The 12,082-nt window shown below is 46.2% G+C and overlaps 2 protein-coding genes across 6 annotated transcripts in view; one reads left to right on the top strand and one right to left on the bottom strand.

Annotated features, from left to right (window-relative positions):
- Positions 1-179: 179 nt before the first annotated feature.
- On the bottom strand, positions 180-5,351 carry cenpl (centromere protein L; the record flags this gene model as incomplete). Its single annotated transcript, XM_079236847.1, has 6 exons — positions 180-404; positions 498-1,067; positions 1,156-1,410; positions 1,498-1,672; positions 4,530-4,600; positions 5,160-5,351. 6 exons carry the CDS (start codon positions 5,349-5,351, stop codon positions 330-332), a joined length of 1,338 nt encoding a protein of 445 aa, XP_079092973.1. The 3' UTR covers positions 180-329.
- Positions 5,352-6,091: 740 nt separating this feature from the next.
- LOC306752739 (peripheral plasma membrane protein CASK-like) overlaps positions 6,092-12,082 on the top strand; it is a gene marked incomplete at its 5' end in the record, with an annotated part of 32,189 nt that continues 26,198 nt past the window's right edge. For all 5 annotated transcript variants that reach the window (XM_079236537.1, XM_079236534.1, XM_079236538.1 and 2 more), the window contains one exon: positions 6,092-6,156. In XM_079236537.1, the coding sequence (XP_079092663.1) occupies positions 6,092-6,156 (65 nt within the window). The remainder of the gene's footprint in view (positions 6,157-12,082) is intronic.

Below are 12,082 nucleotides of genomic sequence, written 5' to 3'. Positions count from 1 at the left end.
TAAACAGCTGGACAAGTAGGTATTTACAAGAGGTGGAACCTGTGGATGTTTGCCAGCACAGCAGATGGACACAAGACGTCCTGTTTTCTTGTATTTAAGTTAAAATAAGAGGGGATTAAAAAAAGAAAAGGCCAGAATATTACTCTTTCTTCAGAAGAAAATATTATGACCTTCCATTTCATGTTTTGAAAAGAGTTTACAAAAAAGAAGATGGCTTTGTTTACAATTTAAAAAATAAGCAATTTGCAGGAAGTAATAGTTTTGTTAAAGGAAGGCTGCTTTCGGAATATCGTATTTCCTGATGGCATGAAAAGTCTGAGTCCGGTCACTCAGATGGGCATTTTGAGGAGGGCGCACTCCGTCAGTAGCGTCAGGGTGGTGATCATGTATCTGCTGTTGGAGATCTGAGAAAAAGAAGAAAAAAAAAAAAAAACAATATTAGCACTTAAGTCTGTGTGTACATGTTGAACCACTGATGGGAAGTCGTCAGACGGTACCTTCATCCTGCCGCTGTGCTTGGCTGAACCCAGAGCGGTTGAGACCTGGTGCAGGCTGCCCGCCGACAGATCCAGCCTGAAGTGTCGGTAGAAGTGGCTCTTCAGCCCCTGCATGAAATTCGTCACCTCCTCAATGTCGATACAGTTATCATCCTCCTCCTCTTCTCTATTCTCCTTCTCCTTTCTCACGCTGCACCACAGCTCCCAGGCGTCCTCGGGGTTAACCGTGTAGGTGACCTGCAGCGGCGGCACAGCGGGAAGCGACCAAATCATCTTGAGGTGCTGGATGCTGGCCTCCGTGTGGCAGTTGGTCCACAACGCCATCAGCCATTGCAGGCTCGTCTGGCTGACCTCCAGGGTGCCGAAGCAGCAGTCGAAGGACTGCCGGAACCAGGACTTCACCAGAGCGGTGAGGCCTTCGGTCCCGCTGCTGCCGAAGAGCGGCAGACAGGTGAAGTCCTTCGGGAGCGAGCGCAGGTACTCGGGGTTGCCGTTGACGCAGGTCAGCCAGCCGCTCCACACCGGCCTCGGCGGGTCGTCCTGCCCGGCAAACGCCGGCCTCGAGTGGATCTGTATTGGGCATGGGAACAGTGAGAAAAGGGCGACCATCAGCCTGAAAAGCGTATTTCGCTCTGCCGCTACGGACTCCCGCGCCCACCTGTATGAGGACCGTCTCAGCATCATCGTCCGACTCAGTCATCCCCTGCACCAAGGAGAAGGAGACTCTGAAGGTCGTCTGCGGGCCCTCCACCTGCACCGCCAAACCCTGCTGCTTCCCCGCGGCAATGAACGCCGCGAGCCGCCTGGAGTAGCTCTTCAGCTGGGTGTGTCGGAACTGATGGAGCGGTGTGACGTACGACAGCTGCCACTCGGTTTTCACCAGCAAGGCCAGCTGATCCGGGTTCACCACCTCCTTTGACAAAGACGGGAGAGGACAGGAGACAATGAGTACACGCTTTAAATGGAATGTAAACGTGAAGGGAAGCAACCCCTGACTCACAGCGACTCGGTGCGACTTTAAGGCCTTCCTGCTGGTGTTGAGCCTCCTCGCCGCCGTCAACGCCGGGGTCAGGCCGAGGCGCGACGCCGCGACGCCCAAGCAGCTGCGGTACGACAGCCGGTAGCTCTTGCTCCTCCTCTGGACGGCAACATTGTTGAGGGGGGTCCTCGCCGCACTGGAAGCCACACACACACACACACACACACACACACACACACACACACACACACACACACACACACACACACACACACATCAGCTTTATAGGCGAGACTGTGGTGAAATGACCTCGCCTGTGGGCAAAGCTGTAGTGACCATGGTGTTTTAATAGCTTACATGATTTTTATAACCACATGGAGTGACTATTTGACAAGCACAATATAGATTTGGGGTGCAGTAATACTGCGTGGGTCACTTTATTCATACATATATGAATAAAATGGCTCCAGTTAATCTATGCAGCAGCACTGACCTTCATCTTAAAGCAAAGGCAGCAGCCAGAATACACACAACAAAGCTTTGCTACTGCTTTCTCATGTTCTGCTGGCAACAACAGAGCAAAGTAAACTACACGTGCACTTCTTACGTGATCAGGAAATAACATTAGGTGCCATTTAACATGAAACATGAAAATACAATACGTGTGTCAGTAGACTTGAATAGAAAACAATACTCGCATTTTGAAAGTAAGAGGAGAACCTATCACACAATGTCACATGCAGTTTAAATGCAGCGCTCCTCTGGGCACAGGGATGTTTGCCGAATTGAAGAGTGGAAGCAAACGATTCATAAAACGGCGTTTTTAAATCATCGAAACAGATTGGTACTTTTCGTGAAAACAAAGGCAAAATTAACTCGGTTTCGGATTGATATTTGGCTTGATGCTCTCCTCAGACGGGCGAGAACGGTTAGCATCGATGCTAGAAATGCTGTTAAGCGAACACGCTGTTGACAAAAGTATGCTGTTATTGTTGTTTTTGCGACGGAAAACCCATTTTAAAATAGTGTTTTAAGTACGCGATAAGATAAAGAGTTCTACCTGTTGTTATGTCGCTCCATGTCTCGCGTACTCGGCCGAAGCAACCGGAAACCAGTTTAAACATCGCGCTTACCCAGGAGCCTGCGCGGTTAGAATCAGCCAATCACGTCAAACCAAACAGGAAGTGGGAGTTTTTTTTTTTTTTTTTACAAACATATTTTTTTACAATACATGTAATTTTACTTTTAAATTGATTAAGTAATATATAAATAAATAAAATAGAAAAGGCGCGAGTGAAAGTAATCACGGAAAGGGCTAACTGAAATTATGCAAAAATTATGACATTATTATTATTATTGTAACGGAGAAACACCACACAACTCGACATTATTCAAGAAATCAAATCCTATTTGCTCTGCTGCATTTCATACCTCATTAACCTTGCATCTTACCTTTTTGGGTGTGAAACTGATCAACCTTGTACACAGTCAGTACATTAAAGTGTAACAGTGATCTAGTAAAGTTAAGAATCGAAATACATATGGTTAACGAGAGGATTTTAAATGGTTGTAATACAAAAACCCATCAGTGTTTCAGATGAGTCTAAGCATTACACACGTTCCCGAGTAAGTGCCAATCCACACCTTCTTTTTCTTCCTTTTTTTGTGGCTGTAAATGTGCACAAATTGAGAAGAACATATCTCATTCATCTGCAATGAACTGCCCCTCCGTTTGATCTGTGTCTTCTTGTGATGTTGGTAGTTGTCACCTCCTTCAAATAACATCAGAGAGCAGGGAAAGAGTGAATTAAATGTACAGTAACATCCTGATATTATACAGTAGTGCACAGCTTGAAATGTTCCACAGCAACACAAGAAATCAAAAGGTCTCCTTGGAATGAATGTAAGTCAATGCAACATCTTCTTAAGTGACACAAATACATGTGTGTTTGTATTGGTGTGTGTGTGTGCGTGCGCATGTTTCACTGGCTGCCAGTTTCACATGCAACCACCACAACTATTCCCCTCCCTGTTACCATGGAAACTGTGCCCTTTCTCCCCCTCCCCATGTATGGTGCTTCCCCATTTGTCTTTTCTTGCTCCCAGTTTGGGCATTCACTTTCCTCCACATTTATTATAATCTTACATTTGCCCTTACTCTAAATTTCGTCAGAGCCTGTGTTTATGTGCTAGTATTTGTTTGTTTTTTTAAATATATTTTGTTTTTTGCAAGCATCTGTGTATTGAATGAAGGGCTGCTCAATAGCACACACACTGCCATGCATACAGTAAGATGACCACATCGACAGCCAATCGGGTTGTCGGTAGCTTCGACCAATGAGGGTGAGGCTTGCAGATGACGTGTGAGCGGAAACGGTGTGCCACAAGAGCACAGCGCGCTCTAGTGGCACCAGATGTGTTTGTTTATTCCAGTCTGCATGGATAAATTCACCTTTCTGCTTCTGAAGGCCCTGGGGAAAGGCTTGGCTGACTTTTTCTCAGTGTTTGATTTTAGTTTATTAAATTGGCAGTTTGCTATCGTCTTGATTTTTAATAGATTAGATTCTATTTCCATGGTTTGAACGTTTGCCAGGTATATACATATACCGACATATATCTTCATATATATATTTAAATGGTTACCACATCTACATGACATTACTATTTAATCGTAACATTTAAACTTCAACCACTCCTAATTACAAATTATCTTTTGTGTTGGTAGTGGAAATGGCCACGGTCTTACATGAAAACGGAATACTATTTAATAAGTATTGTTTGTAATTAGGTGAACATCTGAATTATGTGGAGCTTTGCATGCAGATTATTCAACACACATGAACATATTCTAGTAATAATATTTATGACAGAGAGGGTAAAATGGATCAAGTTACACCATTTGTTTATTAGGAAGTGGTAGTTCGCCCATTGATTTCTTTCAGTAGTTTTCTTCTCATGTCATGCTGAAGAACGCACGGCAGTTCATGAGAGGATGTCCAAAATGGAGCAGTGGGAGGTGTGCGCTTCCTTTCATCACCTCCAGGGGGCATTACCGACACATCTCAGGGCCGGTCTTCCCACACCTGATGTAATTCCACCTGCGTCCCTGCACCTGCGCCCGCACCTGCAAGAAAGATTACGTGAAACTCAGTAAATCGACTTAATCCTCGCACGATTACGCACTAATCGCCTTTTACGCGGTTCTCCGGGGGGGGTTTTTGCCAAAAAGGTTTTCACATTTCCCAAGAGTAGAGGCTTATCATTGTCTGGCCATCACATCATTTAGTGGGTAGAGTCTGAAGATCATGATACCTGAATCAGCTGTGTCACTATATCTCATTGCTGTTTTCAAATGAGGAAATATTGAGTGTAAAACTGACCCTCGTTTTGCAGACATGGCCCCTTGGGAATATGCAATCTCCCCCCCGCCCATGTGGAGAAATGCATCGGTTTTTACCGTGCAGCTGACAGTCAATGTGTGGGAAATACGTTGTACAGTCAGAGGAGACAACACGGGGACCAACTGCATCAGACGGGGAAAGGCTGACGTAAGGTGATGGGGCCTGGACGCTCGACGCTTGCGCGGGATGCACTGGATGCAACCGTTGGATGGGGATTAGGAAACTGCACCTAAATCGGAACCCCCACTGTACGCCATCTTGGCTCCAGCGACGCTACAGCACGAGTCTGGTCTGGGCCCCGCTCCACCCGGACCATTTCGGCTCTGTCCGGACCAGTTTCTCGGACGACAGAGGGAGGAGCCTGGCGCTTCTGGAAGTCGGGAGGAGCAGCAGCCAGTCAAAGCCAGCCAGCATCCGAGCCAGCGTAAGGGGACCCGGAGCGACGGGGTCGGCCGCGTTGGAATACGATATCATCTTAATATTCACACGCGCGGACGGTGTTTGTGTGTGTGCGTCCGCGCAGAGTAGTCGTCGACATGCACGGGAGGGTCTTCCGCTTGGGCTCGGGAAGCTGAAGCGTAAATTGCAGCCGGGACCCGTTACGTTGGCGGTGGGGGATAAGCCGTCTGCGATACGAGGGTGTGCACGGGCGCACTAACGGGCGCGAGCCGACCGGTTATTCCATCGACGGCTATAGCTCGCGAGCCAACCGGGTTATCGAGCGCGCTCCGTTAGCTTGCGGCGAAAGGGAGCACCTCGGTCGGCGCGCGGAGACAGCCTCCTGCGGATGCTACTGCGGGGCGGTGGGGGGAGCCCTGTGTCCGGCGGTGAGATACAAGCCCGCGGCATGCGACGAGGGGTGCTTTGCTGCGAACGAGCGAGGAAATCTCCACACCCCGGGGTCCGCTCCGTGGTTCCTATCTAGCTAGCTCGCTGGCTAAACCGGGAGGGGAGAGAGAGAAGGTGGGGCCGCGGAGCGACAGCCTCGGACGCCAGCTAATGTGGCTAAACCGGCTAACTTTGACTCTTTTAGCGGCCACGGGATTTTTTTTCCTCGTCACTGACATTTTTGCTGTGTGGTTGTAGTGGTGAAGGGGTTTAAATAACAAGGAGTCGGTGCTATCTGGCACGATAGGAACCCTAACGAGGGGGGAAAATCCAAAATTTCCGTGTGGGTGGGATATATCTCGAGGAGAGCATCCTCGTCTACCTGAATGACCATGGCGGACGACGACGTGCTGTTCGAGGATGTCTACGAGCTTTGCGAGGTGATTGGCAAGTAAGTACCGCCACTAATCACTGCCATTGTTCACCTGTCTCCGATTTTATCCAATGTTCTCTGTTGTATACACTGCTGGCTGGCCTGCAGGTTTTTTTTCTTCTTGTGACTTTTGGTTCAATAGCAAGCTCACAATTACCTCATTTATATTAGGAGTTGCAGACTGGGCCTGCCATCACGACCCCCGTGCAGGAAAGTGACTGTTTTGTAGGAATGTGTCTCGTGCATTAACTTCTTTGCCTGCAGGTGGAGTGGCACAGGCCTTGGTGTTCTTCCACCTTATTTTAGGCATACCCTACAGTTGGAAAAACTCCCCAAGTTCTCTCTGTGTGTCTACAATGATGCTGTTTATTTACTTTTGGTGAAGACATTGCCCTCCTTCCTAGCTGACATGGCAGGACAGGGTCTGAGACATGGGACATGTGGAATAATCATCTGGCTGCACATCTAAAATGTCTGCAGGGTTTTCCTCCTCCCTATCCTCCTGTGTGGCGGCAGCCAAACCTGCATATGCACACTCCTAAAATGTGTCAGTCAGAGGAGGCAGAACTTTTTTTTTTTATGCCAGTGAGGTAGTGATGTTTTCATAGAAACCAGGAGACCAACCGAAGCCGGTTTAAACCACGAGAGGCGAAGGTTCAAGGCATCGTAAATATTCCAAATTGGACACAGTACAGTACATGTTACATAATGTCTGGTCAGGGTTGGCTCCTCAACTCCTGCTGGAAGGCTGATGGGGCCCATCACAGTCCTGGGATACCAGTAAGTCCCCCACTCTCCCACCCCCAGTAAGTTATGTCTAGGGAAAAAGGCACACTCTCTCCGGGTCCTCAGGCCCTGTTCTATATCATGGGACTTCATGTGGTCTTGGTTACGAATTGATGGTTGTTCCAGGACCACTGCCGTGGAGTGCCAGTACCTCATTACCCGGTACGTGGAGCCACTGGGGAGAGTCGGTGGGGAAATGGTGCAAACCATCTTCAAGTTTGCACGGTTTAATTTTGTCAATACAAATCAACTAAGGCGGTAACTACAGGAAAAGCTGAATCCACAGGCCGCAGAGAATGATGGATGAAAATATGTTTACTTGGCTGGACCAGAGTCCTGGATCATACAATATTTATATTCTTTTGACAGTTTGCTTTATCCAACCTCAGCTATCGGATGAGCAGCGTTCTCTAAAGGTGTGCTATAGAGGCCAGCTTCTATATAATGTATTTTCTGCAAGCATTGGCAAAGCTGTATATCCTGGTTGATACGACCAGGCTGCGTTTCATAGTAAAAATGTAGTAACCTCGTGAGTTTGGTGTTCCCTGCAGATGTAAACAAACACTAAGAAATGCAGTGTTTGCTAATACTTATTGAGCGTTTGAGCAGTTGGTGTATGGGTCCCATAGTCCAGACGGGTCAGTAAAAGAGTTGCACATGAGCGAACAGCTTCAGCATAGAAGACACATGCCACAATTATGTCACCGAAAACACCAGAACATCCCTCTTATCCTGCCAGTTCTTTTGTGAAACTGCAGTTGATGGTTCAAGTGTGTTGAGTCCTGGTGTCTTGGGATGTGTTGCAGGAAAAAGAGAAGGGGGGGGGGGTCATTTTTCCTCAGCCCTGAGATGGGAGGCTGAGGCAGATCAATGGAGACAAGTGGAGTTGGGAATGGGATGGCCCTGAGGCTAAGGATATAAATAATGCCAGCAGGAATTGACTGCAGCACTCTGCCATCTCCCACTTTGTTTTTAACCACATGTTGTACTGGTAGCACTGCTGTCGGTAGTGGACAACACGGCTGAAACCTGAGGGATGTTAATTAATTAACATTTGAAATGGAAATGCTTTGTAGCCACATGAAACCTCCATTAAAGAGCCGGTTCCATGTTGCCTTTCTGGTTAGAGACCATTTCTGCGTGTACATTTTGTAGCAGCAGCCAGGCCATTTAGGCTTAGAATGGAATAACAAGAATAATATGGATTGACAGCAGGACGATGGATTGAGAATATAGTGTCGATGAAGACGTCCTCCAGGCCTTCATAATTCAGTCTTTTTTCTTTTCTTTTTCTGTTCATCCACCGTCAATGAAAATGTTTTGACTGAATCCTAGACTATTGGCTCAGAAATATCGAGCCAACATTAGATATTTTTGAAGGTGATTAAAAAAAATATATATATATAAAATATTTGGCATTGAGATTAACATTTCATCAGCGGAATCTGATCACAGGCAACACTTATTTGAAAAGCAGAAATTTAGACCGACGGTGGGTAAAATACGGTAATCCCCTTAAGTTTGTAGCAACTAGTTAGTCCTTCACCTCCTGACCTATAATGTAAGAGTTGTCATGGGGATTTGTCCCCACATTATTGGATGTTCTCGGTGCTGTTGTATTCTCACGTGTCTCTTGCTAACCTTTGACCTCGGCTCCTTTCAAAGTTGTACATAAGCCCTATTATCCCGTCCGTCCCTCCTCCTATTGTTGCTCAAAGAAGTTGTCTCTAATTGTCCCTGATCGGCTTGTGGCGGAGAGGAGCGGCCGGGTGGGATTGAGAGCATTGGGGACGCCATCGCTGCTCAGTAATTGTCTCCTTCTGAACTCTGATTGCAAAGGGAGCCATGTTTAGGGTGGTTTCTACCGAACGACGGTTAGTAATTTCTGTCTGAGCTTTTTTTTTTTGCGTCAAGCAATGTTGACATTTTCTGTTTTGATCTTAATCCCCTGATGGCGTCTTCTTGATTTGCTGCTAGTCTAGAACTATAAAGAGTGTAGATTGTGCCGTGTGAACGCTCAATCGAGTATCAGAGTACCAACGTGGGCTCCTTGTCCAGTGGGATCCTTTCCTCCCAGTGCTGCTATCCTCTTCTCATTATTTTCGACAGAAAAGACGTTTTTTTTGCATCGCAGGCAGCGCTGAGAGCCGAGCAAGGTTTCAGAACTGAGAGCCAAAGAACAAAAAGTCCCCCCCAAAAAATTTAACTTTTAGCAAGTCGGACCCCTGATTCATCAGGGCTCATAGTTGCATGGCAACAGCCAGAGCTGCATATGTCTGTGTAGCATGGCTATAGAGACTCACAGGGACCGGCTGATTTTACAGCTCATGCATGTAAATGTTCATTCAGCTCCCCTGTGGTCATACTGGACTTATTTCAACAGAGGGAGATCAAACGGGTCAGGTGTCAATTCAACTTCTAACTGGATTAACTCCGGTGAAAGATGACACGAGCAATAGGACGGGCGTGGGCCGCGCTCATTATATGTTCAGCGTTTCGTAGTTCACAGAGTAAATATGTGATAATGACGTGATGGGAACATAATGCACCAACCACAGGCCTGTTTTGAGGATTTCAGCTATAGTTGGTGCGTTGGCAAAGCGCTGAAGCAATTTAATCCATTTCTGTCTATAATGATTCCCCCTGAATAGGACTTGGGTTGTTGAGAAGCACTATTGGAGTCACAGTGCTCTTTATTTCAGCCCTGGGGTGCTCATTAGAGCCGAGGATATTGGGATGTGCGACTCACTCTAAACCAATGAAGTTATCAGCCTTCTGGCTTCGTCTGATTTGGATAATGAAATTGCTTGGACGACACTTTTCCATTTGAAATCTTCGTTCGTTGTTTGATAGCTTTTTGGTGGTGTAATGAAAGTTTCCCCCAGCAAAGATGCAACCTTTAGCGTGCAAATCTAATCTTCCACACAATGCTTTGCTGCAAGAAAGCCAAGTTGTTAAGCCACGAGTAGCAGCTGCTGCAGTTTATCTCTCACCTTTTTTACGTAAAGTAACATCCTAGGTATCACTTATCGGATGTTTTAGTCGCTTCAAGCTAGTTTAACAAGCACAATGTATCGGGTTTTCTCGTGACTACGCGAGGAAACTCAGGGTTCAAGCTTCCGGCTCGGCAAGCATCTATTGACACCGAATCCCTGCCGGGATCAATACAAGTATCACATTATTGAATGTGTCATCATCCCATCTGTTGTACAGAGGGAGATGTCAGTTTGTGACATCTCCCTCTGTACAGTTTGTGTCGTAAAAATATGAAATGTAGATTATTTTCAGGTTGACTTTGATATGTTTGTGATGCCTGTGCCAGCTGTGTGGACTGCCTCGCCGATGTAGTATGGCATTCTTTAATTGTTTACTAAAACACTCTCTTGCACTTTCCTTTCCATGTGCAGCCTACGGGCCTGTGAGCCATACACGGCAGATCAATAGTTGTGAATGGATGGTGTAAAATTGAATCTTTCTCTCAGACTACAAGGCCAGAGAGTCTAAATGGTGGTTCAAACAAAACCTGGATCCCTTTTCTGGTTTATTTATGTAAAGGAAAGGGTTTTCTGCCAAAGCTTTAGAACCTCCTCAGGGCATCTCTGCTCTAAATTTCAATTTGCAACCGGAATACTAATTCCCACTACTAATATTCAAAGGGGTCTCTAATTTGCATAAGTAAGCACTCTGGATTATTGTTGCTGCTCAGACATTCAGTGGTACCGTCGAACACCACTGAACTTTGTTTAACTTGAAATTAACAGCTTGGCACTTGGGCTCATTTTGGGCAGCAGGGCAAACGGCACTTATCTGAGAATCCCTTTCCAAGTTGTTTCCCCCCTTTTTTTAAAAGCACGTGCCTCAGTTCGAATTTAGGAACAGGCGATTGTTTGTCCATGGTCATCACCACTAACTCTGCTATTTTGAAAGTGCCAATTTTTTATTATTTACTTCAGTGGCCATGAATTGGTGGAATCCCATTTCTGTTCCCATTGCTGTTGATGATAGCTATAATGCATGTTATTTTTGCTGACTGCAATAGATTTTCAGTCAATGTTAAAAATGACTGACAGTGTGGAGGAAATGACCGCTGTGGGCTCGTCACCGTACGTATGTGATGTGCAACGTGGCGGAGCAGATAAGATGCACTTCACTTGGCTTTGGATGAAGACGGGGAACGGCACCAATAGTTTGCCGACCTGAGAAACTCTCCCAACAAAAATATATATTTCAGAACAGAACCAAGTGAATTATGCTAGCTGCTGGCCTCAGCTAAAGAGCAAAGTGCTGCTTTAAGCAAAGATGGTTGCTCTCAGGAGAGAAGGACTGGTGATGTGGAGTCTGCAGCTACAGATGTGTCCTGTCCCTGTTTGAGAGAGAGCGAGAAAACGCACAAAGACCTGAGAGGAAATTTGGCTTTTGGCCAGCATTGCATGTTAAAAAATGCACCTAATATCCAGTCTTTGATTTACATAGAGCCGAGACTTGAAATGAGCCTCGGAGCACTCTGTAAAGATTGCCACTTTGGGCTAATGTTTGATGACTGGCGCTGTCGGATGTGAGCCATGTGTGGGCGTTTTGTATGAGCCCACTCGGCACAGCTGTGGTGATGTCAGTACGGCAGGCGGCCTCTGCTTCCTCACGCTCGCCCTCTTACGCTTGCTTGCTTATAATACCTTTTTCTAATACCTACTGTACATGGCAAATGGTCTTTTAAAGAAAAATTGTATTGCAGATGATGAGATGAATTGCATTCTAATTTATTTAATTAAACAGCGCCCCCCACCCCCCACAACGCGACGCACAACTGTTGGAGAAAACGACCCCGTTCGGGGGAATTGATTCTCCATGTAGCTCCCTTGAAATGACAGCCAAGATTACAAATGGGGTTGATGCATAAAATCTGGCAGGTTCACCCAACCCCACCTCATTGCTTAATGGCGGTAATGAGTTTTATTGACACACATTAGATCAGTGCCAAAACGGCCTAACCGTCACTGCATCGTTGTATCCCTGTGGTTGCAGACTCTGACTTAACTCCACCAGTCAAACACAGATCTGAGACGCTCCATCTTAGTATATACACATAATGTAATAAATGATTTATATCTGCAAATGAATAGCAAAGACTTTCTTATGACATAGTGGACAGTCGTGGATT

Source organism: Taurulus bubalis (assembly GCF_910589615.1).
Source record: "Taurulus bubalis genome assembly, chromosome: 21".
In the NCBI taxonomy this organism is placed as follows: Eukaryota; Metazoa; Chordata; class Actinopteri; order Perciformes; family Cottidae; genus Taurulus; species Taurulus bubalis.
This window is presented reverse-complemented; position numbering and strand designations above follow the sequence as displayed.